Source organism: Ailuropoda melanoleuca, chromosome 5 (assembly GCF_002007445.2).
Source record: "Ailuropoda melanoleuca isolate Jingjing chromosome 5, ASM200744v2, whole genome shotgun sequence".
Taxonomy (NCBI): domain Eukaryota; kingdom Metazoa; phylum Chordata; class Mammalia; order Carnivora; family Ursidae; genus Ailuropoda; species Ailuropoda melanoleuca.
Genome location: NC_048222.1, coordinates 15,748,965 through 15,775,704, shown reverse-complemented (window position 1 = coordinate 15,775,704; position 26,740 = coordinate 15,748,965). Strand labels below are relative to the sequence as shown.

General features: G+C 43.3%; 1 protein-coding gene across 1 annotated transcript in view; it reads left to right on the top strand.

Annotated features, from left to right (window-relative positions):
• Positions 1-1,612: 1,612 nt before the first annotated feature.
• GCNT2 (glucosaminyl (N-acetyl) transferase 2 (I blood group)) overlaps positions 1,613-26,740 on the top strand; it is an 85,208-nt gene continuing 60,080 nt past the window's right edge. Inside the window, exon 1 of the mRNA XM_034660327.1 lies at positions 1,613-2,965. Coding sequence (XP_034516218.1) covers positions 2,041-2,965 — 925 coding nt within the window. The 5' untranslated portion in view covers positions 1,613-2,040. The remainder of the gene's footprint in view (positions 2,966-26,740) is intronic.

Sequence of the window (26,740 nt, the reverse complement as noted above, 5' to 3'; positions counted from 1 at the left end):
AAGGTAATGATTGTGGGGCGCCTGGGTGGCACAGCGGTTAAGCGTCTGCCTTCGGCTCAGGGTGTGATCCCGCCGTTATGGGATCGAGCCCCACGTCAGGCTCCTCCTCTATGAGCCTGCTTCTCCCTCTCCCACTCCCCCTGCTTGTGTTCTCTCTCTCGCTGGCTGTCTCTATCTCTGTCAAATAAATAAATAAAAAATCTTTAAAAAAAAATTAACTAAGGTAATGATTGTGAGGACAATGCCCAATGAAGACTGAGGAGCACCACGGAAATGTGGAGCTATGACACTGACTGCAAAACGCAGGAGGCACACTTGCAACTCCCGTGTTCTCGGTAAAAATCAAAACGTGTATGGCTATAGGCAAGAGGTAAATAGACTACCAGACATGAAAACACTGTGTTTACAAACACTCTGTAATATTATGTTGTCTTTATAACTAAGATGCATTGGGAAAATAGGTATGTTCAACATACCCACATCCACAGACACAAATAAAGATTAAAAGTCCATAATACTTGGAATCTCACACTAATGTGATCAGGGAAACAGGGAAATGAAAACTAGAGCACTCGATCAATATATATTTGATTGTGCTGCTTGCGGACAGTGGTGGGAGCTAGAAACAGATGAGGGATGTGTGAGCTCAGTGCTAACGCACCACTCGTCTGAGTGTGCACCATGTGTATTCACACGCACAGGCAGCTCACTACCAAATAAAGTAAAACTGATCTGTGCTATCTTTGATGTGTCATCTAACTGGTGCAAGCTCAAGGACGAGAGAATAAGGAAAGTGTAAAAAAGCTTCAAACGAGTGGTGGCGATTTTGTCATTTCTTGACACATGATGGGGGAGGGGCTTTTGTTCGCTCTCTCTCTCTCAGCCCTTCTTGTGGGTGGCCATGCCCATGAGCTCTTACACGTATTATCTCATTTTATTCTCATGACTGACCTACAAAGGTGGTAAAATTATTTTCATTTTTTACATAGGGGAAACCCCTTTGAAAGGGTTTGTACATTTGTAAAACTTCTCTCCTTGAGTTCTGGAACTTTCCGGACTGAGACAGCTCCTCTCTCCTACCTCTCCAGGCCTCAGGCTGCTCTGCAGATACCCAATTTGGGCTAAGGTGAAATCAACTTGGCATGTCACTAACTTCAGTTTTAACCTTTACACAATTTTTGGATAAGAACAGCTCTTTGGGTTTGTTTTTTGTTTTGGGGTTTTTGGGTTTTTTTGGTTTTTTAATTAGCCTTTATTTATCAAGTGCCCCGGTCACTTGGTGTAATAAGTTAGGTGGTGAGGTAAGCTTGCAAATGTGCCTTTTTAAGGACCTCACCTAATAGCAGAGAAAATTAAGCCTTGGAAAGAATTTGGCTCAACAGCCAGTCATATGCCTTGCTTTATAGCATACCCAGCCAATATAGGAAGGAGGGTGAGTATGTGTGGAAAAAGACAGGTTAAGCAATTAATTTTTAAGCACTAAATATTTATTGACAGAATACCTCTCCAGGCACTGTTCACATGCTTAGAACTGAAGCTTTTAACTTGGCAGTGCTGTTTAAGCAAACAAAGCCAGTCAGTTGAACGCAATGATTAACAGGAAGTTGGGGAACTGACACAGTTGCCAACCTTTGGCCGGAGAAGAGGCTAGGGTAGAAGTCTTCGGGGGATGACTTGCAGAATGGTGATCTCACCGTTCGGTGATTTTACGGCAGAGATATTGGACACATCAGAATCAGGATCACCCTGAGGCAGCTTGTTTTTGTGTGGTAACAGGTTGCAGGTTAACGGGAGCCCGAGCAGAGCAAATCCAAAGGAGCTACTTCAGAAATGTGTCCAAGAAAGGTGGAAATGAAACACAGCGGTGAATGAGAAGGGAAGGAAGACAGCAAAAGGACGAAACGGCCAACTGGACGGGCAAGGAACAGCTGATCAGAATTGCATCTAAGATGATTTATGGATTCTGGAGAAAATGTAAGTTAAATATATCTACACTCTGATCAGCTCTTGAGAGACATTTCCCTCACTTTCTGGTCTTGAATGATGGTCTCTTGGAAGCATTGTCTTTTTACCGTGTCTCTTATCACTGCCCTGATTTTTGTCTTTGTTTACAATAACGAGTTATGGGAGGAGAAGCATTTTCTGAAGGCATCTCTGTCCAATGCTTCGCTGTTAGCAGAAGTCTGTCATCAGATTTTTAAGGGGAAGGTTTTTTACCCAGGAGAGAATGCTTTGAAAACTACCCTCAGTGAATCTACCTGTTATGAGTACATGGCTCAAAGTCACTATATAACAGAAACACTATCGGAAGAAGAAGCGGGGTTCCCTTTGGCATACATGGTGACCATCCACAAAGACTTTGGCACTTTCGAGAGACTCTTTAGGGCAATTTACATGCCCCAAAATGTCTACTGTGTTCACGTGGATGAGAAGGCGACCGTTGAATTTAAAGATGCAGTGGAGCAATTACTGAGCTGCTTCCCAAATGCTTTTCTGGCTTCCAAGATGGAACCAGTAGTCTATGGGGGGATCTCCAGGCTCCAGGCGGACCTGAACTGCATGAAAGACCTCGCGGCGTCCGAGGTGCCGTGGAAGTACGCCATCAACACGTGTGGGCAAGACTTCCCCCTGAAAACCAACAAGGAGATAGTTCAGTATCTGAAAGGATTTAAAGGGAAAAACATTACCCCGGGGGTGCTGCCCCCCGGTCACGCTATTGGACGGACGAAATACGTCCACCGGGAGCTATTAAGCAAAAAAAATTCCTACGTGCTTAAAACAACGAAATTAAAAACTCCACCTCCTCACAACATGACCATTTACTTTGGCACTGCTTATGTGGCCCTCACAAGGGAGTTTGCCAACTTTGTCCTCCAAGACCAGCATGCACTTGACTTGCTTTCCTGGTCCAAGGACACTTACAGCCCCGATGAACATTTCTGGGTGACGCTCAATAGGATCCCAGGTATGTGTGTCTCTTACCTTTTGTTCTTACGGGTAAACTTTGCATGGTCAATACTGAATGAACTGCTTTAAAAAATAGTAAAAAGAAGAAAAAAGGTTAACAATTCAAAGATCTTTACAGTTTTAATGTTAATGAAAAAGAGCTTTATAGTGGTTCTGCTCACAGATATCACTCATGATATGACTCATGTCCATTTTACAGATGAGGAAACTAAGGCATAGAAATTAGCAGGGCAGAGGCAGAGCTCAACCGTCTGACTTGATTTTGCTGATATGCCAAACTGCCTTTCTGGACGCACAGACCCACTTCAAATATGTGCGGCAGCCTTGAGACAGGGCAAAGCATTGAGGGAAAGTGGATGGTGCCTATGAAAGACTAAACCCAATTCTCCTTAAGTGTGGTGTCATTTACAATCAGGAATAAATATTATAAAGTAAATTTGAATGGCAGCTTGAACATTTTAATAATACTTTTGCTCCTGTCAAAGCCCCAATAGCTAAATTCACATGCTTCCAAAATGGGAGCAAGGTACAACTTTAAAACTTTTTATTTGCAGGCTCTCTCCTGGAACTGAATCAGAAATTTAGAGCCCCTTAAAGATTTGTAGACCCGTGCCTTCATTTCATACACAAAGAAACTTCAGTGTGATTGCGTGATGTCCTCAAGCTACCCAACCATGATCTATTGTGCCAATGATATAAACCAAATCTCCTATGCCTGATGTTCTTTTAGTTCAGTTAGATAGATCTCAGTCGTTACTAAATTAACTGCACCTTTCCTTTGGCCCAAGTTCTAAATGATCTGAATGATCTCAAGTTGTTTATAGTGAACTGACTCAGTCCTGCTAGTTCAGTTCAGAATAACTCTTCAGATTCACAGTTCAAGGGAAAAGTAACTTGAATCATTATGAGGATCAGATTCATGGTTTCTTGAGATTAGTGGTTCTACCCTTGATGCATACTACATTCACCTGGAGCTTTTAAAAATACCTAAGGCCAGGCCCGATTTCCCACAGGGCCTGACTTCTGGGGTGGACCTCACCTTATGTATTTGTTCAGTCTCCACGTAATTCTCAGGGAGAGCCAGGGCTGTGAACCACTGCAGGTGCTTGTTTTAGATGTCTTTATACAAAACTTCATGGTCTTAGAATGCTTTTTTTTTAACCACTTGTAAACAACCTCTTATTTATTTTTAAGATTTATTTTTAAGTGAGGCATAATTGACATATCACATTATATTAGTTCCAAGTGTACATACAGCATGACCTGCTATTTATAGATATTGCAAAATGATCACCACTCTAAATCTGGTTAACATCCATCATCAAGTAGAATTGCAATTGTATTTTGCTTGTGATGAAAAATTTTTTATGTGTGATGAGAACTTTTAAGAACTGATTTCTTAGCAATTTTCAAATATACTGTCAGAGAGGAAATAATTTACCTCTCCCCTTCAATGTTCTTCTGGCTGGTCTAAGAACTCAACTGACATGAGACGAATTAACAGGAGGGAAAAAACCCAAAGTTTAATTATGTGTGTACAGAGAACCAATAATGAAAGTAAGACCCAAAGAAATGATGGTGGCAACCAGCTTTCATATATTTTAGACAAGGAGACATAAATCTGTGAGAAATTGACAGGACAAAGAAAATTTATGTTTGGAAGCTTCAATTGGTAAGACATTCTAAACAGGATTTGGGCTAGGGTAATAAATTAGTAAAAGTACCAAGGTTTGTTTCTACATTCTTCTCAGCTCTGAATTTCCTACTTCTGATGAGAAGGATGTCCCTTTATTTCTTGATACAGGGAAGGTAGCTTTCACATGGGAAATTTATTTCCTGCTTTCTGGAGACAAAGGGTGGGAGGAGGGTCAGGATGTTGCTCTTGAGCTGCCTCTTTCTTTTCTTTTCTTACTTTAAATTTTACTTAGTTAACATACAGTGCAATATTGGTTTCTGGAATGGAAATCAGTGATTCATCACTTACATACAACAACCAGTGCTCATTACAACAAGTGCCCTCTTTAATCCCCATCCCCCCCACCTTCCCTCCATCAACCCTCAGTTTGTTCTCTATCATTAAGAGTCTCTTGTGGCTTGTTTCTCTCGGTCTTTTTCCCCCCTTCTCATATGTTCCTTTGTTTTCCTTCCAAATTCTACAAATGAGTGAGATCATATGATATTTGTCTTTCTCTGACTGACATTTCATTTAGCATAATATACTTTAGCTCCACCCACATTGTTGCAAGTGGCAGGATTTCATTCTTTTTGATGGCTGAGTAATATTTCTCTCTCTCTCTTTATATATATATATATATAAATTCATCAATTGATGGACATCTGGGCTCTCTCCATAGTTTGGCTATTGTTGATAATGCTGCTATAAACACTGGGGAGCATGTACCCCTTGAAATCTGTATTTTGTATCCTTTTGGTAACTGGCTCTTTCCTAAGTAACTTTAATTCAAAACAGTAATATGCCAAAGTGACACATTTTTGGGGTGGGCTGCCCTTGGCCCCCACAATATAATACAGTATTATTAACTATAGTCACCATGTTGTACATTACATCTCTCTCTAGGACTTATTTATTTTAAAACTGGAAGTTTGTACCTTTTGACTACCTTTACCCATTTGCCTCCCACCCCCCCCACCTCTCATCTCTGGAAACCATCAATTTGTTTTCTGTATTGTGAGTGGGTTTTTTCCCCCCAGATTCCACATATAAGTGAGATCATACAGTATTTGTCTTTCTTTGTCTGACTTATTTCACTTAGCATAATGTCTTCGAGGTCCATTTATGTCACAAATGGCAAGATGTCATTCCTTTTTATGCTCAGTAACATTCCATTGTATATATATCTTCTTAATCCATTCATCCACTTATGGGCACTTAGGTTGTTTCCATGTCTTGGCTATTGTAAATAGCACTGCAATGAACAGGGGGTGCCATATCTTTTTCATTTGGTATTTTTGTTTTTTTCAGGTAATTACCCATAAGTAGGATTGCAGGATCATAGGGCAGTTCTATTGTTAACTTTTTGAGGAACCTCCAAACTGTTTCCCAGAGTGACTACACCAATTTACATTCCCACCAACAGTAAGAGGGTTCCCTTTTCCCCACATCCTCGCCAAGACTTGATATTTCTTGTCTTTTTGATAATAGTCATTCTAATAGGTGTGAGTGAGGTAATATCTCAAAGAATCTTTTTTATTTTTATTTTTTATTTATTTTTTTTAAAGATTTTATTTATTTATTTGACAGAGATAGAGACAGCCAGTGAGAGATGGAACACAAGCAGGAGGAGTGGGAGAGGAAGAAGAAGGCTCATAGCAGAGGAGCCTGATGTGGGGCTCGATCCCATAATGCCGGGATCATGCCCTGAGCCAAAGGCAGACGCTTAACCGCTGTGCCACCCAGGAGCCCCAAGAATCTTTTTTAAATCTGTTTTCCAAAAACTGTAAGGGGTAATGTTGTAGTGATAAAAGAAATCAGGACTCAAGAAAGTGGTGGGGGGGAGTCATGACCATATAGTTGTTTATATGGAATGAGGGAGGAATAACCCTGCTTCTGACTTACATGTTGCTTGGATCTAGCATGATGTAGACTGTTTTAGGCATGAGCACCATACTTTAAGCAAGGATATTGACAGTGTAGTTTCCAAAGGTAGCAGCCAAGAAGGATAAAAGATCAAATCCCATTTTTTTTTCTAGAAAGGACCAAGGCAAACAAAAATTTTACTCAATCTGAAAAAGATTTGAAGAAGGATCACTGCCTCCACATAATTAAAAGACTTGCTCATTTGGAAGAAGAATCTAGAGTCAGTAGTGGGAGATTTAAAAAACCTGTCACTCTGGGATTAGAATGGGTGGTGAAAAAGCCAATGGATATGTAGAAACAGAGAAGGAGAAATGCAGTAAAGGCAGCTCATTTATCAGGTGTTAGACAAGATGACCTATGAGTCTCTTCCACTCTGAGAGTCCGTGATTCTAAAGGATGATTCTAATCAGTTTGTTGAACAGAAACTTAAGGGTAACACCCTGGCTTCTCAACCTGGTTTATCTATTGCAAGTGGATTTTTACATCTCTAGTGCAGTTACCGATCAGTGAAGCAATGGAAAACCAATGTACTCTCCAACACTTAGAAGAGTGAGCCCTTGAAGTAGTTACTGTCTTACATGTATGAAGGATCCTTTTCTTTCTTTCCTTTTTTCTTTTAAGATTATTTATTTGTTTGACAGAGAGAGAGAGAGAGAGAGCGCGCACAAGCAGGGGGAGTGGCAGGCAGAAGGAAAGGGAGAAGAAGACATCCCTGCTGAGCAAGGAACCCAACTCAGGGCTCGATCCTAGGACCCTGGGATTAAGACCTGAGCTGAAGGCAGATGCTTAACAGACTGAGCCACCCAAGTGCCCCTGAAGGATCCTTTCTGGAAGCTGATGTCCCCTCACTGGTGCAGCTGGCTCATGCAGGACCTGGGTGAGCCTGAGGAGAGAGCTTGGCCACGAGGAGGGAATGGAACTGAACCCTAAGTGTCTGTCTTGTTTAACTATCACTCCTGTTATGTGGATATCGGAGTCAATTCTGTTTTGAGGGCATTTCTAGTTGATGTAGGAAATTGGCTGGTTGGTTGTTTTGGACTTTTTAAGATTGTTCTAGTTGAATGCAGTGACTGGGGGTTTATTAGGATTCTCAACAAAGTAATAGGCCAGGACAAAAAATCTCACTGACAAAATGGCCTCATGGGGAGCTAGAACAGCACCATCCACTAGAAATATAACGTGAGCCATATACGTAATTTTAAATTTTCTAATAGCCACATTAAAAGAAATAAAAACAAACTGGGTGTTATATGCAACTGATAAATTATTGAACACTGCATCTGAAACTAATGATGTACTATATGTCGGCTAATTGAATTTAAATAAAAACTTTTTTAAATATACAAAAAATAAAAACAAAGAGGGGAAATTAGTTTAAATAATATATTGTATTTAACCCAGTATACCCAAATACCATTTCATTTGTTCATGTGGCTGTTGTACACATCGCAGGTGTCCTCCTCGCTCTGGGTAAAATGGTCAGACAACAGCGATGCCTCCTCTGTACAAGGCTGCCCCTCATTTAGGTCTCAAGTTGTTCCAGTCAGCTGTGGGTTAAAGCACAAAACAAAACAGGCCCCCTCCATCCATAATAAGTGCCTTAAGAAGTGGCAGGTCCCCTGGAAGCCTCAGAAGCTAAGAATTTGTGCAGAGCCCACACAGGTGAAGGTGCCCATGAGGACAGAAGGGCCACAGAAAAGGAGTTCACCTATGGTCTTCTTTTTAAATTTAAGATTTTATTTATTTATTTGAGAGAGAGAGAGAGAGCATGCACGCACAAGCACGGGAAGGGGCAGAGAGAGAGGGAGAAGCAGGCTTCCTGCTGAGCAGGAAGCCCAGCTCGGGGCTCCATCCCAGGACCCTGAGATCACGACCTGAGCTGAAGGCAGACGCTTAACCAACTGAGCCACCCAGGTGCCCCCACTTATGGTCTTAGAGAGATTCCCCCTCCCCAAATAAATAAAAATGAAAACAAATAAAGAGGTTGCCCAATAAACTCGACTAGCTGTCTGTAATTAGGGCTTCCTGCCCTCCCTGCTTCCTCTCTCTGCCTCCATCTTTCCCCCATTTTTCTCTAAGCTCTCTCCTCCCCACCTCTTTTCCTTCATCTGGTCTGCAACAAGATGGCAGCCTCTTAATCTTCTGACTCAGCGGGGCATTTCCAATTAGGGAAAAGATCCATTTGTAGGCCCGAGGTGCAAGTTCTTGGCCTCCCACTTTTCTTCTGAGTCTCTCCTCTTGTGTGCGTCTGGCTTGCATGGGTCTGCCTGGTTTAGGGATTCCCAGTGGGTGTGACATTCGTCAAGTGTTCCTTGGATTTAAAGACTTAAAAACTGACCAATGATTTCTGCCTCACTTGCTACAAAGGACTATTTGGAATATGATTACATGGGAGTTTATTTGAAATTCATGTTAAAATCTGAACGAGTGAACAAAGAAACCTGAGTGACAACAGGTTTTGTTGGGGAGAGGAGGAGAAAGGAACGCCAAGGTGCCTGAGGGGAAGGGACAGAGAAAGGAAGAAAGCTGGAGATTAGTGGACTGAAAGGCAAACTCCCTGCTTCTCATTTTTCTTTCCCCCTGGAGCCAGCTTATGGACCAGCCCCAATGGTTTTCTGTGTCATACGTGTACCCCTGTGCCCTTGATAGGGGAGACCTGCTGCTGTGGAGTCCATGCTAGGGTGACTCTACCATTCTCTGTGATTGGCTAATCTCTTTAACTCCCATTTTTGTAGCAATCCAGTGCGGAGTTGCCAAGCTCTTGAGAGAAGCAACTACAGGAGTCAGGGAAGAACAGATCTGAATCACGATGGTCCTGGGAACTCATGCTTGCAGACCCAGTGATTTGGCTGGGATCTTGCTATGCCCAGAGGGAATTTATGTTCTTCAAACACATTATGCTCACAGAGCTTCCAAGAGCCACTGGGTATATGGGCAGACTTGAGGTGGGGGTCAGTGTACGTCTTAATATTAGCTTGAACAGTATCTTTTTATGTCTGGTAGAAATACCAATTTTGTCAACTTACAGGAAAGGGAATTGGTGAATGGGGCCCCCATGAGTTCTTTTCAAGGAAATATGGTGTCTTGAGAAAGTGAGAAATGGCATAAAACAGTTCACCTTTATGTAGACAGATTAGCAAGGAAATAGTAGTATTAGTTTTATTTTTCCAGAAGAAATGGGGGCAGGGCAGAGGGAAGTGGTTTTTAACCTTTGAATGATCTTATCTGTGTTATACTTTTGTCTGCCCTCCTCCCCTGGTCACTGAATTTGTTCTTGGAGCATTCTGTGGCTCATACTCTATCCTCCCTTTCCTCTTTATCCTTCCTCACTAAGTTAGACTATTCTTTCCCAGTTCTTTTCTCCCGAGTGGAAGACCTGTAATATCTTGACAGTCACAGTCTGGTAGGACTGAGGTCACCTGGAAGTTCAGTGTCTTTTATGGTTTAAGTTATGGAATACTAGGCTTACTTGCTTATGATGACTCAGCAAAGCCAGGGACGACTAGAGATCTTGACACTTTTTTGAGTTTTTAAACTCAAAATAATGATAACTTCTGCAAATCAGAAATTGCCCTAAGATCCAGTTTAGTTGATTTATATGCATTTTACATATCCACATATATTACTATCAAAATGGTTTGCATCATAGTGATGACGTATACGAACAAGTTTGCTTTGTTAATTAGAGCGTCTTCCAGGATTTCTGAGGAATAACCGGAGATGCGACACTAGATTAATTAAATTAAGATATTCATATTTAGATTTAATTAATTTAATGAAGATATTATTAGTACTTAATATTCAGAGATAACATTTCTTCCTGTGGTGACCCATCTTAATTTTATACTGAGGAAGATAAAAATAGATTGAAGAGAAGGAAAAAGGAAGGGATAGGCCTAACTGAACTAGAGTCAGTGGTCAATTAGAATGCATTTTAGACTTCAGTGGTCTGTGGAGAGTGTTGAATAAATGATCTAAAGATCTGTTTATTCTGTGGAGTCAGAGGGTGTCTTCCGTTTGCTGGTGGGATTTAAAAGCAGACTGTCTTGGCTCTGCCACCTACACTTACAACTTCGGGCAAGATGCCTAATTTCTCTGAGACCAATTCTTTATCTTATCTTGAAGATAAAATATCTCCTTGTGGGTCTGTTGGAAGCATCTGGCACATTGTAGGAACTCAATGTCCAAAAAGAGGGGAACAGACTAACTTATTAGATGTTGATTTTTGAGGTTTTAGTGTTATTATTCTAAAACTTCCATGTGTGACCAGAAAAACCCATGAACATTTGGTTTTGAAGGTGCAGGGATAGAAATCAGGTATGGGGGGGTGCCTGGGTGGCTCAGTCGTTAAGCATCTGCCTTTGGCTCAGGGCGTGATCCCGGCATTACGGGATCAAGCCCCACATCAGGCTCCTCCTCTGGGAGCCTGCTTCTTCCTCTCCCGCTCCCCCTGCTTGTGTTCCCTCTCTGGCTGGCTGTCTCTCTCTCTGTCTAATAAATAAATGGAATCTTTAAAAAAAGAGAGAGAGAGAAAAGAAATCAGGTATGGGGCCCACGAAGTTACCCCCAGCTGTAGCTTTTCGTGGCCGTGTCTCATGTGTACAGCCTAAGTAGATGGTTTCTTTTTCCTCTTATTAGAAGTGGTCTCTGACTCGTTGAAAGCCTCTCACTCTGCCAAGCCTCTGTCGCTCTAGATTGGTCCAAAGACAAATAGTCTCCCCACCCTTGCTGGTGCTGTCCCCTTGTTCTGGAATGTTCTTTACTCTCATTGCCCATTCTAGCCACTTGTTAAGATCCAGCTGAAATGTCACTTCCTCAGAGAAGACTGCTCCTTTCCTCTCCCATGGAAGCAGGCACCCTCACCACCCACTTCACTCCTAGTTGGATTATGACTCCTCCATGCATCTTAACTTACTGTGTGGATCCCGGTCTTCCACCCACCACATGCACCCCAAATACGAGAATGTGAACTGAATGACTGGCACCGGGACTGACACACTTGCCTAGCCTCACCATTCTGTGGGGTTCCCATATAACGTTGAATGAGGACCAAGTGAGCGGGAGAGAGGAGACCTATGGTGTTTGTACAGTATTTTCTGCAAATGAGGAAAATGCCTCTTAAGCTTTGCAGAAAGTTTATTTTCTTTTCAACTCTGGTTCAGCTTTGAAGCAGTCCACAGGACAGGACCTGTCCCCCCACTTCCCACCTACTTCCCCAAAGGAGACGCTTATGCTGCATCCATTCAAAAACGCTCTTGGGAGTGCGGTCGGCCTGTGGGAGTTATTAGTCATCTGAGTGCTGAGGTCAGCATAAATTACCCTTGATGCATTTTGAAGATTGAAGTTGTACATTTGGGTTCGGGTCTGGAAAAGTGACATCAACAATTAAGGGAATTTGCCAGAGTCATGTTGGCCTTGAGAGGCTTTGTTTTAAAATATCCAGGGGGTGCCTGGGTGGTTGAGTCAGTTAAGCGTCCAACTCTTGATCTCGGTTCAGCTCTTGATCTCAGGGTTGTGAGTTCAAGCCCCACATTGGGCCCTAGGCTGGGCATGGAGTCTACAAACAAACAAACAAATAAATAAAATCCAGAAAATGCAGGTAAAGTGGTTTATTTGACTACCACTTGAATTCTGTGTATAATTGCTAGGCCCCAAACAGACCTCTTGGCCTTTCTGTCAGTTTCCCCCCCGGAGCTCTTCTTTGTCTGGAGAAATCCTAACTATCTTGGAGGGCCCAGCTGAGTCGTACTGTCTGCTGTGAAACCTTTGACAAGCCATAGCCCCAGGCAGAGTCCCTCTTGCCCTCTGTGCCCCGGCTACTCTGTTTCTACCTGACTTTATAGCCCTTATCTTCTCATTAGGTTTGTGTCACTTCAGCCTCTACAGGACCTGATGGAATGCAACTCTGGAAGGCCTAGAGAGCTTTACGTCTTTGCCAGCCTCAACCCACACAGAGCTTGGTGTCAGGTTGAATTCGATTCACCTGACGTTGTTAGTATAAAATAAATAGGATGTTGCTTTCATGCCAACCCAGAAGATTCCTACTGTCCAAGTCGCTGACAGCATATAATAGCCTGATAGAATTACCAGCTGCTTTCTCAGCCCCACATTTAGGTACTGTGAAGCCTTTCCAGAAGGCATGGGTCCTTACAATGTCAGGCACTGGACAAATTACCTCCCCCCGCCGCCCAAGTTAACAGCCTTGTTGAGATACAATTTACATACCACAAAAGTGAGGTATGTGATTCAGGTGTCTCGTTCACACCCCATAAAACACCAAATTCACCCATTTTGAACGTACAAGTCAATGATTTTTGCATGTTTACAGAGTTGTGCAACCATGACCCCCATCTAATTTAGAATAGTTTTTTAAAGATTATTTATTTATTTGACAGAAAGAGAGAGAGAGACACAGAGAGAGAGAGAGAATACAAGTAGGGGGAGCTGCAGGCAGAGGGAGAAGCAGGCTCCCCGCTGAGCAGGGAGCCCAATTCCGGGCTCGATTCCAGCACCCTGAGATCATGACCTAAGCCAAAGGCAGACGCTTAACCGACTGAGCCACCCAGGGGCCCCTAATTTAGAATATTTTTATCACTTCCAAAAGAAATCACCTGTCCTTTATAGCCACTTTTTTTTTTAAGATTTTATTTATTTATTTATTTATTTATTTGACAGAGAGACAGCCAGCGAGAGAGGGAACACAAGCAGGGGGAGTGGGAGAGGAAGAAGCAGGCTCCCAGCAGAAGAGCCTGATGTGGGGCTCGATCCCAGGACTCCAGGATTGCGCCCTGGGCCAAAGGCAGACACTTAACGACTGAGCCGCCCAGGCGCCCCACCACTTTCTATTTCCACACCCAAACCTTACTTTCCTGTCTGTATGGATATGCCTTTTCTGGACATTATATATAAATCAAATTATATATATTTTTTTCATGTCTGGCTTCTTTTGCTCTGTGTGATATTCCTGCGGTTTATTCATGCTGTAGCATGAATCAGCACTTTACTCCTTTATATGGCTGACCTCTTCCATCAGATGGATATACCACTCTTGTTTATTGATCCACTGATAGACATTTGGGTTATTTCCCCTTTTCGGCCATTATGAATAGTGCCACTGTGAACATTCTAGAGCAAGTCTTTGTAGAGGCACATGTTATCTTTTCTCCTGGGTAGATCCCAAGAGTGAAATTGCTGGTCCATGCGGTAACTCCACAGTCAACATTCTGAAGACCTGCCCAGCTGGTTTTCAAAGCAGGTGCGACATGGTAATTCCCACCAGCAGTCTGTGAGGATTCCAATTACTCCACATCCTCACCAATGCTTGTTACTTCCTGCCGTTTTATTTATACCATTGTAGTGACTGTAAAATTATAGCTGTGATTTAGATTTGCATTTCTCTAATGAACAGCAATGTCGAACATCTTTTCATGTACTTGCTGGCCTTTGGTATATCTTCTTCCAAGAGGATGAACTGCCTTTTGGACCTTGTTTCCTTGCATCTCAGTTATATTGCAATCCTATGTTAGAGATGAGGAAACCGAGGTATGGAGAATTTGGGGGTACTTGCCCAAGGACACCCAGTTCATAAGTGCCAGAGTCAAGATGATTAAATTTGGTTTGAAGATGAAGTGGATTGAGAGATGAAATTGTCCAACGCTGAATTAAGAACACACTGCATGGCCCAAAATGTTAAGGTTTCTGCCTCCTGAATCCTCTAAGCAGTTGGCTAAGACTTATTTTTAAAAAATAAATAAAATAGGGCGCCCGGCTGGCTCAGTTGGAGGAGCCCTCGACTCTTGACCTCCGGGTTGCAAGTTCAAGCCCCACGTTGGGTGTAGAGATTGCTTAAGTAAATAAGCTTTAAAGAAATTCTTTAGAAAAAAAATAAAGCAGCCCATGTAAACAAGACACAGTTACTGTGATAGGACCCTTTTTCTCTGGGTTTATGCAAACCACAATTCCTCCTCTTTTTAAGAAGATTTTTAAGCAAATGGCTCCAATTCCCTCCTTTCTGATAAAACCCTGTCGGGTGTCTTAGCCTTCATCCTTATCCTCCCTCTTCTTTGTAAGGAAGGGTTTGTGCTGGAGTCTTCACTGGTGTTTCTGCAGCTTTTACTTTTTCTTCCTTCCATTTCTCCAGAGGTGCCCATGGCTGTGGTCTCCGTTTTGGGGGCTATGCATTGGTCCGTGCTCGCTGCGTTCGGACTCCTGGACCCCGAGGAGGGAGGCTGTTTCAGTGCACCTCAGTTTCCTGCTCCCAGTGCTAATTCTTAGGTTACTGAGCTTGACAAATTCAGGGCAGCCTCACAGGGTTTCACAACCAGTTGGGTTTTTTGTTGTTTTTTTTTTTTGTTTTTTTTACCTCAGAGATTTCATAAATGTGTGTCTGTAGTTTTCTCCTTATTAGGACTGAAGCGAGCTTCAAATTCCTATAAATCTCTGCAATCCTGACTAACCGCCTTTGAGCCTTGGTGAAAAATCCTAACAACTTTTACAGAAGGTAATGTCACTCGGGTAGAATTTTCCATTCAAATGCCGAGCTGTGCACAGCTGTTCTTAAGTGCTCTTGCCACCTCTCAGGGGCTCAGTCCTGCTCTGTGAGACTCCAGTGTCTCCAGGCTCATGAATCAGGCAAAAGCAAGGCGACGGATGGGGTCTAAGGCTCTCCTTGTTTTCTGCTCTGAAGCCATAAAAGGGAAGGTTAGGACAGGAGGGGAAATGAAATCAAGGACACGGCAGGACTGGGAAGGAACTGACTGACAATGATGGGTCACTACTGACAAAATGTGGGTCCTGGGAGTGGAGACCTTGACTTGTTCTGAAGGTCATAGGGCCCAGCACAGCCGAATGCAGAGTGCAGCTAGAAACAGCTCAGGCTTTTTCCAAAGTGCGTGGAGTGCTTTTAGCTTGTTCCCGAACTGCCTCCCGAAACAGCAGCCTCTTTCCTTGTTATGCTTCGTGCTCACTGCTGAACTTTCCAGCTGTTCTGTGTGTGCTGATACGCTGGCCGTGGCTGCACCAAGGCCCAGGCACTTGGTGTCCCTTGGCCAGACACCTCTGGCTGAGAGACCTTTGTTTTTATATGTATATATGTATATGTGTGTGTGTGTATATATATATATATGTATATATATATTTTTTAATCCATATCTTTCACAAGTGCCAGACAAATGATTGTTTTTGGTAGATGTCACAGGGTAAAAACCGTGGAAAAGTATTCCCTTAATATACCACTCCCACACTAGACCCTAGATTTCAGAATCTCACGGGGGCAACCTTTGCATTTGGTCATAAAATGTAGGGAAGAGCAGAATCCGGTAACAAGGCATGGATCTTTAGTTAGCATCAATGGCCTGTGTTCATTTTGTAAATGGGGATATTTCCACATTCTAGACGGCCCCAACATTGGCAGTTTTGTTGATGTCGATAATGTACATTTTCCCAAAGAAGAAATTCTGTAGAACAAATGCTTTCTCCAGGAGAAAGCAGAAAGACTTAACATTGATGCTTTATGAACTGAGTCATTTCAGCCTCACAGAAATCCTCTGAGGAAGGGGCACCTGGGTGGCGCAGGCGGTGGGATGGGTCATGACCTCAGGGTCCTGGCATCGAGTCTCCGGGCAGGCTCGGAGCTCAGCAGAGAGCCTGTCTGGGATTCTCTCCACCCCTTTCCCCACTTACGTGTGCTTTTTTCCTCTCTCTCTCTCAAATAAATAAATACTTTTTTAAAAAAAGGAAATCCTCTGAGGGAGGTAGATATTATTACCTTCAATTTGCAGGTGCAGAAACTGAGACTCCAGAAGGTAAAATGACTTAATTTCTAGGTTTGTGTGACCCCCACTTCATGATTAGTCTAATCCACCAGGCTGCCCCACAGAAGCTCCCATGGCTTATTTAATGGAATATGACTCTGAAAAAAAAAAAAAAACAGAGAGAGAGAGAGAGAGAGACAAACCAAAAAACAGACTCGTAACTCTAGAGAGCAAACTGAGGCTTCCCAGAGGGGAGGTGGGTGGGGGGATGGGTGAAATGGGTGAAGGGGATTAAGAGTGCACTTGTTGTGATGAGCGCTGAGTAACATATGGAATTATTGAATCGCTATATTGTATACCTGAAACTAATACAACACTGAATGTGAACTATACTGGAATTAAAATTTTAAAAATTAAAATTAAAAAAGAAGAAAACATGACTCTAATTATCCAGAAAAAGTTTAAAGATCCCAATGAGTTTTTAAGCTTTTATTTTAAACTCTTCTCAAAATTATCATACTTACAAGAAGAGTATAGAGCTCCCCCTTACCCTTCATTCCACACCCCCAACCCGTAACATTTTACCATGTTTGCCTTTGCCTTATCTTATTCTTCCATCTCTCTTTTATAAATTTTTCCTAAACCATTTGTCAATTCCTCCTTGCTGTTTCAAACAGTGTTTCCAAACCACAGAGATACTCTCCTATATGACTAGCACCACCGTCCAGGGACACGTCACTGCTCTTCAAACCACAGACCCTATCCCACTCTTACTGGTTGTACTAAAAACACCCTTCATAAACTAGGATCTGAGTAAGGATCTCAAGCTGCACTTAGCTGCCCTCCCTCTTTGACGCCCCCTTCATTTGGAACCATTTCTCAGCCTGTCTGTGGCCTCCCAACTCTTATCGTTTTTGAAGAGTGCAGTGTTGATGTTTCCTCGTGATTAGGTTCAAGTTATGCCTTTTGGGCAAAGATACCAGAAAAATGAGGCCGTGGAAGCATGCAATGTTTGTTTCTTCTAGTAGTGGGGATGTTAACTTTTGTCACTGGGGTAGGGTAGCACCGGCCAATTGCTCCACTATAACGTTAACAGTAAGATTTTGTATTTATTACTAAGTAATAAGTATTTTGTGTGGAGACGGTTTGAGACTATTTAGATATACTGTTCTCATCAAGTTCACTCCCCGGTTCTACTGTCCACTGATCGTTCCTGCCTGGCTCAATTCTTGCTGCGTGGTTGCCAAACAGTGATTTTTTTTCCTAACTCCCTTCTATGTTTATTAGTTACCATTCATCTATAAGGTAGAGCCTTCCCTTCTTCCCTTGTTTGTTTTTTTATATCCCTATAGACACAGATTCCTACTTCACTCAATGGGTTACAATCCATTACATTTTTTACTTATTTTGCTGCTGAAGTTGTCTCAGACTCAAGGTGGGTCTTGTTTCCCTTCAACCATCCCCATTATTCTTTGAGCACTTCCTTACTTGTACCTCGCCTGCCCCTGTCTTGCAATCAGCCCTTTTCTTCAAGGAACCCTGGTTCCATTTCATGGAGAATGGTATTTAGAAACCAAGGTCTGGGCACTCAAGGGCACTATAAATTTGATGCCTTCTCAGGGCTTAGAGCTAGGAAAAAATATATACGTATGTGTACACCCAATGTCTGTATATACATATGACACCCATGGGTGCATTCTCAAACATGCACTCCAAGTCACTCACACATTCACGCACATGCCCAGCTATAGCTTAGCTTTTCAAACAGATATTAAAACCACAAGTGCTCACTGGTATCACCACTTTCAGCCCAACAGCACGGGCTTGATTCCCTCCCCTTCCTTCCCTAGCAGGGAGGGACCCAGCACCCGTTCACCTCACTGCATTCACTTCCATTCTTGCTTCCACTCTTTGAAACCAGTCCTCCCCCTCACGGTGCTCCCGCTGAAATCCTGCTCCCAGGATCCACCTCCCACCAGCCGCCGCTTTGACTCCTGGGAAGAGAGAAGGAGCTCTGAGTGAATTTCAATACTGTCATAAATGTATTAGTATTGGAAGGCAGGTAAATACATAAATATATAAAATACAAAGTTAGGCCTCAACTCTACCTGGTTTCATGACCTTGGGTAATTTGTTGGCCTCTCTGAGTCTTACTTGCTCATCTGTAAAATGGGGATAACAACAGTGCTTACTTCACAGGATTGCTATGAGCATTAATGATGTCCTATGTGAAACAGTGACGGAATACTTGGCACCTGGCAAGTATTATCTCAATGTTTTCTTTTCTTACTGTTGTATCAGTCAGAGCCCCAGCAGGAACCAGCATGCTTAAGTTAGGCTAGTCAAGGGGCGCCTGCGTGGCTCAGTTGCTTGAGCCTCGGACTCCTGGTTTTGGCTCAGGTCATCATGTCAGGGTCATGAGATCAAGCCCCCATTGGGCCCCGGGTTCACGGCAGAGTCTGCTTCTCTCTCCCTCTTCCTCTGCCCCTCCCCCCACCCTCATGCACGCACATGCTCTCCCGCTCTCTCTCAAATAAATGAATAATAAATTAGGCTAATCAAGAAAGACTTACGGAAGGGACTCTGTGGGCAGAGTGGAGGGAAACTATAAGGGGCATGGTAATACCCAGGGCCGGTAATAGTGGAACTATTATTACCATTTCTAGACCTGAAAGAAGGAGTGGTTGGAAAAGGTGTTGTGGACAGGCCCCTTTGAGAAGAACTTCAGTCAAAGGAGGCAGCTATTCTGCTGTGACTTTCAAGAGAGGAGCTGGGCAGCAAACACCTTGAGCCCTCTCTCGTGCCCTCACTGGCAAACCCAACTGGAGCCAGAGCTAGTTGATGCATTCCCTATAAGCCAGCCCTCCTGCAGGGTGGAGAACAGAGGGAGGGATCTAAAAGGGCCAAATGGAGGGGTGCCTGGCTAGCTCAGTGGGTAGAGCATGTGACTCTTGATCTCAGGACTATGAGTTCAAGCCCCGTATTGGGTATGGAAATTACTTAAAAATAAAATCTTTATTTATTTTTAAATTATTATTATTATTTTTTTAAGTAGGCTCCATGCCCAGTATGGAGCCCATTGCAGAGCCTGAACTCACAACCCCGAGATCAAGACCTGAGCTGAGATCAAGAGTCAGACACCCAATTGACTGAGCCACCCAGGCGCCCCCAAAATAAAATCTTTAAAAAAAATAAATAAAAGGGCCGAATGGAAGCTATTCAACTCCATTTTTCAAGTTTGGGGGTGGGAGTATGTTTTGGTCAAACTGGTAACTGATTCTGATGGAATTCTTGCAATAGTGTATCAAACCCCTGTCAGATACATCCGTCGTGTGGATGGTCTCAGACCTAGTCTTCCGGAAGAAGGAAAACTTAAAAAAAAAAAAAAAAAACTTAGCAGAAATCACCAAGACAGCAGGTGTCTGAGGACTGGGAAGGGCTAGTAATCCAGGGAGCATGAGGCAAGATCTGAGCGCCTGGCGTCCCCAAGTCAGATCAGAACAGAGGAAGAAGAACTTTGGGTGTGAGGAACTGTTCACTGCAGAAAGAAAACAGAGAGGGATGGTGCATGGGCCCTCTATTGCTTCAGATTGTTACCAAGCACCTGGTAATTAGTGCAAGGGCCAGACCTCGGAACCCAGTTCGGCCTGGGCCAGGAATTCCCTAGATCCTGCCTTCTGCTTGTGACCACTCAGAACATGCAGAAATGTGGTCACCAGAAGAGGGGAGGGAGGGATGGAGTTTGGAAATGAATCACAATATGAACCCTAAGGAAAAGATTTGTCCAGATGGTTTTTCTGAGATATAGAAAAAAGAAGTTGAAAAGAAAGGAAATTTCATAGTGTTTCTGTCTTAAGTGCTTTCTCAACACTGCTGGTTGATGCAACTTGAAACAGAAAAAAGAAGTGTTGGAAGAAAAGAATGTCTGTGTCTCATTGGAAGTGAACCCAGCCCCCCTTCCTTCTCATGATCTCTCCATGAAGTCCATCTGGGTACTGATGCCATTCCTGGGCCTGCCTGATGGTGCACAGGATGACATAATGACTCCCATTCCAGTCCCGGGTCACCCCTCCCCGCCGAGTGACCCTGGGCTGGGAGGTCCCTGAGTCTCAGCTCCTCATTGGGCAGGTAGGGGTGATAGCCCCAGACGCCAGCTTTCGGCTTCGTTGTTCATACATTCTGCTTGTCCGTGTCTCCTCCATTCTCCTTGGCTCCTCAGGACAAGTGCCATAAGTGCTGGCATTCAGCTCTGTGTTGAGGAGTGCAAAGGGCTTTTGAATTTTTGACCTCCTGTTCTGTTTTCTCTTCCCTCCTTTTCTTCTGGATGTTGCTCACGGGCAGGAAGGAGAGGTGGCTGGTTGGGTCATGGCCCAGGGTGGCTGGTGTCAGGAACCAGAGTGGAGACACCCTTAGTGGTCCATCTGCTTGAGGAAGAAGTGAGTGGGCTCTGGTATGTGTCTGCAGAGTATTTGATCAGTCTGGATAATAAGCCATAAATACTAGTTATTCTAGAACTCCTGATCCCCACTCACCTAGAAGACTCACCTGCCAGAGTTTTTCTGGGAGAAGGACCATGACTCCTTTCATTCACTCATTCATTCATTCATTCATTCATTCATTCATTCATTCATTTTTGGTGAAGAATTGTATAACATGGGAAGGTACACAGATCAGGAGTGTTTCACCCACTGAACGCGCCCAAGTAACAACCGTCAAGCCATGGAACGTGACCTGCCTCCCTGTCATTACCCTGATGTCTAACACCATAGATTACTTTTCCCTGTTTTTGTCCTTTATATACATGGAAATGAACAGCATGTACTCTTTTCTGTCTGGCTTTTTTTGCTCAATGTTATATCTGTGAGATTCACTTTTTCTGTCGCAAGCAGTTATATTTTTTCATTCTCATCGCTGTGTAGAGAGAAGGAGGGGCATGAGGTGACGAGGGATGGTTTTGTCCCCCCTGGGCTCTTTGGAGGTATCTGAAAATACTCTTGGGTGTCACAACTTGTGGTCGAGGGCACAGGATACTCCTGGCACTAAGTGGGTCAAGGCCAGCGATGCTGCTAACATCCTGCAATGCACAGGACAGCCCCCGCAGCAGCAGGCATATTCAACCCAAAATGCCAGTAGTGCCAAGGTTGAGAAACCCTGATGGGCATTTGGGTCTGTTGTGAATACAGCCGCCGTGAATACTGATCTGTATGTCTTTTGATAAACATGGATGCATTTCTGTTGAGTAAATTCCCAGGTCAGAGGACCTGCCTGTGCTCAACTTTTTATTTATTTATTTTTAAGATTTTATTTATTTGAGAGAGACAGAGAGAGGGTGCATGCAAGCAGGGAGAGAAGCAGAGAGAGAGGGACAAGGAGACTCTAGGCTAAGCATGGAGCCCGACATGGGGCTTGATCTCATGACCCTCAGATCATGACCTGAGCCGAAATCAAGAGTCTGATGCTTAACTGACTGTTGTTTTTTAATCTTTCTCCTACACCCTTCCTCTAATTCAATTTATGGCACATTAGATACTCAAAGCATCAGTATCTGTCAGTAAATAATCCTGTTCCATATTTTGCAGGAGACAGGGATCATGCACAGGTCTGCTTGCTGTATACAGTAAATTAGAAAAGGCATTTTGGGGTAGCAGGACCCTTGCAACTGGGACTTCTCTCTCTCTCTCTCTCTCTTTCTCACTCTTTTTTAGACAGCGGAGTAGGGACAGAGAAGGAGAGAGAATTTTATGCCGTCTCCCTGCTGAGCATGGAGCCTGAGGCAGGGCCTGATCTCATGACCCTGAGATCATGACTTGAGCTGAAACCAAGAGTCAGCCGCTTAACTGACTGAGCCACCCAGGGATGCCTCATTTAAATAGCAGCATACAGTACCTTTCTGTACGTCCATTTTCTTCCATTTTTCCTGGGGGTGCTGATAAACTTTCCATAGTAAATTTTACACAAGGGATCTGATTATCCACCATTTGAGCTCATGCTTATTAAGTATTTTCAAACTGTGCAATATTATTTTTCCCAAAACTTCAGTTTTTTTTTTTTTAATTATAAAATACATAGTCACAGGAAAATAGATCCGGTAGAGTCATTGAGGAAAAACAAAACCAAAGAATTTTAGTCTTTGATCCATGGGTTCTTAAATAGTCCCAAGACCTTGTTTAAAACACACTATTGGGGCACCTGGGTGACCCAGTTGGTTAAGCGTCCAGCTCTTGGTTTCAGCTCAGGTTGTGATCTCAGGGTTGTGAGATCAAGGCCCTCGTCAGGCTCCACACTCAGTGCAGTTCTGCTTGAGTTTCTTTCTCCTCCCTCTCTCCTTCCCCACCCCTCTCAAATAAATAAATCAATCTCAAAAAAAAAAAAAAAAAGAAGAAGAAGAAAAGAAAAGAAAAGAATGCTGATTATTAAGTTCCACCTGGAACTTACTGACCACTTGGGGCGTGGGCCCTGCAACCTACATTTTCACAACCCCATCCAGGGGTTGGGATGCTTCACAGAAGTTTGCATGACTTGATCTGGACGATCTTTATCCCCAAGCCAAAGACACACCTTGTTTGGCTGAATACTTTTAGAAACAAATGTTTTGGTTCTTCCAGGGTTAAGCAATTCACTTCCACATGTAAATTTAGTGGCAGGTTTCCTCTTGGAATGTTAATTTGCTGTGACTTATTTGGGGTAATTTTTGTTTTCATTTTCTAAGCCTCCCAATTTCAGGCTCTTCCTATTTCCAACTGGTACATGTACGCTACCAGAATGTTGCCGCCTATCTGCGCACGCTTGGACATTTGCCTATTTGAATATGCATATGCTAGCTTTGGCACGTATTTGCATAGCATCCTTTAACATCCAGGAAGTGTTTCCATGATACCTTTGCTCCATCAAAATCAGATGCAGATCACAGCTCACACCACCTTGACATGGTGTAGCATATCCGTGCTCTGGACCTGCTCTCTAGGTTTTAAAAGTCTGCATATTAAACTTCTTCCTGCCTCTGAAATGAGAGTTTGAAATAATGCTTTGGATTCCGTGATCTAGACAACAACTTCTTCTGTTGCTAATTAGATGGATAGTATAGAAAGCAAAATGATTGGGTCCCAGGAGAAGGTGGATTTTCCCCGGAGAACCCCATCAGAGGACTCCTCAGTTACGGGAGTTGTTGTTTTAGTTGAAGATGTGTTTTGGAAATGTCTTCTTTCTTCTCTTTAATATCATGATCATCATTATGAGAAAGAAAACCAAAAAACCTCCACTTATAAACTACCTGGTCACCAGAACAGAATTACGTAGTTGGCTGTCCGAAGTGAATTGGATTGTCACCATTCTCTACTTTCCTGTGAATTACCCTTAGTTCCAGGGAAACAGATATTTCCCTAGTTCCAGGGAAACAGATATTTCCCTACGTGTTATAATTAAGAATAAATCCCTGAGTCATTTGACCTACTTCAATAACAAAGGAAACCACACAAAAATGACCTTCCAAAGGTCAACCATCAGCGAGCCCAAGAAATGATAACATCTCACCTCATTCACCCAAACTTTTCTGCCATGGGACTTATACGCTCAATGTTACTTGGATACACTTCATCAGACCCTGTCCTTGCGGGGCCCTTTCTGCTGTTATTTAACGTTTTAAATGTTGTATGCCTGCGCAAGCCTGTGTCCCCTCCATTTCTTTCCCAGCTAAAGGACAGCAGTTAATTGAGAATGGAAAAACAAGTCCCAGAGCAATTATGAAACCGTAATGAAGTTTGCAAAAGTCCATGCAATTAAACAAAGAAAAGGTATGTGAGGAAGTGCAAGAGAGTTCAGGGCCGATGCGGTACATTCGCAGTTAGGTCTCTGCAGGTGTGTGCTGAAACAGAAGAGCAAAAAAAGGAATGCTGGGGGCGCCTGGGTGGCACAGCGGTTAAGCGTCTGCCTTCGGCTCAGGGCGTGATCCCGGCGTTATGGGATCGAGCCCCACATCAGGCTCCTCTGCTGTGAGCCTGCTTCTTCCTCTCCCACTCCCCCTGCTTGTGTTCCCTCTCTCGCCTGGCTGTCTCTATCTCTGTCAAATAAATAAATAAAATCTTTAAAAAAAAAAAAAAAAAAAAGGAATGCTGGAACAGTAAAATCACAAACCATGGAGGGCTCTCTTAGCCTATGCTGTTCTAATATACAAATTAGAACAATGGGCATATATAGGTTTTAACACTCCTTTTCCCATCACTGAAAACTGTATTTTCACATGCCCAGATGATTCTGGACCCATTCTACAAACATTGAACCTAGTGTGTACCAAATGGCCCACCTTCCAGAACACAAGGGAAGGCTGTTTGAGTTCCTGGACCATGGCAGAAACGGGGAAAAAGTCCCCACTCTCCTGCAGCTCACCTTCTAACCATGACTGGTACCCTGAGGTCATGGTTCACTGATAGGAAGGTTTTTATCTGCTGCGACACCAGAGGAATTCCAGATTCACAACTCTGCCTGGGGAAATTTCTCTGCATGGGCTTTCTTGTTCTTCTGTTCTTGCTTACTCTTGTAATCTCTCCAGTTGGAATGCCTTCTCCATGTTCTGAGGGTCAGAATCCACCCACTGGAAGCCCTTTCTCACTGTCCCAGCTCCAAGGGAGCTTTCTCCCCTCTGAGCTCCCATCACATTTACTGGAGAGCCTCTTGTCTGGAACTGATACACAGTCTTCTGTGTTTTGCTGGTCGTGTGTTTTCAGCTGTATGTATTTTGAATCCTAGTGAAGATGTAATTTCCTACAGGACAGGTGCCAGTCCTCACACTTCCTGGATTCCGTTACTGCTGCTTAGCGGATTCACCATACGCACACTGAATTATAGCTCATTTTAGCTAAAACGGACTATAGAGAACATCCTTTTTAAAGATGAAGCAAGTAGGGCCTAAGACCACATACTCGGTTAAAGTTAGAAAAGGAACTAGAATCCAGGTATCCTGTTAGTAATATTGTGAGGGTTAATGGGCAACCCTTATTTTTTATTTATTCATTTGACAGATGGAGAGAGAAAGAGAGAGTGAGTGAGAGCATGAGCAGAGGGGAGGGTCAGAGAGAGAGGATCAGAGGGAGGGGGAGAAGCAGGCTCCCCCTGAGCAGGGAGCCAGACATGGGGCTGGATCCCAGGACCCTGGGATCATGACCTGAGCCAAAGGCTGATGCTCAACTGACTGAGCCACCCAGGTGCCCTGGGGCAACCTTCCTAACACACAAGTGAAAACGCATCTTGCATGGTTTCCCACAGAAACTTGATTGAAAGTTGTGGGTTTTTAAATATCATTTAATCTATCCAGTTGATCAATCTGGTCAGCCTCTTAATCATTGGAAACAAACTGAGGGTTGCTGGAGGGGAAGGGGTAGAGGGATGGAGTATCTGGGTGATGGACATTAAGGAGGGTATGTGTTTGTAATGAGCGCTGGGTGTTTTATAAGACTGATGAATCCCAGGCCTGTACCTCTGAAACCAATAATACAGTAGATGTTAATTAATTGAAAAAAAAAAAACAAGAAAGAAAAAAAAATCAGTCTGGTCAGAGTTTTCGTTTGTCAAAATAAAAGTTGCTCTGTTCCCAATTCCAGTGAAGAGTGCATTTACCTATGGGTATCTGGAACCATGGGGAATGTGGACTCCTTTCATTCATTCACTCATTCATTCAACACATACAAACAGGTAAATAGTATAAATACTCTAACATACATATTTCTACATTACAAGGTTGAGCGAATGGAAAAGTAAGTCTAGACCTCCCACTAATTCCCTGCCCATGAATTCCTCAGCGACCCTGGGGCTTTAAATCCTTCTTCTATCTGTATTTTTTTATTTAAGAAACAGTTTAAAAGGTGCTGTGTCTGATGTTCTGTGACTATTTACACAACTAAAGCCTCATTAAAGCCTCAGAGTTGTTTCTAGTAAATATCGTTAATGAACACATAAATAATGAATTTATTTATTATTATTATTATCATCAGTGGGTGCAGTGTGCACGTATGGGCTGACGAATACTTCCTCACCGTGATTTATTTTGCCTTTGCTCCTCCCTTCGCGGGGAGCCCTTCTCCACCTAAAAATGTCCTCCGTGGTGCTCCTTTGCAACAAGATGGAGGCCCAGCTTTTCATGCAAGGTCTTTTACGACAGTCCGACAGTCCGGTGAGCCAGGATCTCTGTCGTGCCGCCCCCTTCAACGCCGTCCTCTCTGGGTCCTCTGCCACCTTGCCCCTCCCCACGGAAAGCCTAATGGTGCCGAGGTGTCAGAGGATATTCTTCTGTCCCCTTGACAATTTCTTTATCTCATAGGGATTCTGAGTCTTCCATCATTTCCAAGAAAGGATACTCTCTTCATTTTGGGGCTGTGTTCCAGATAGCTCCAGAGCTGGAAGCATTCTTTACAATTGTGCAAAAAATAAAAAC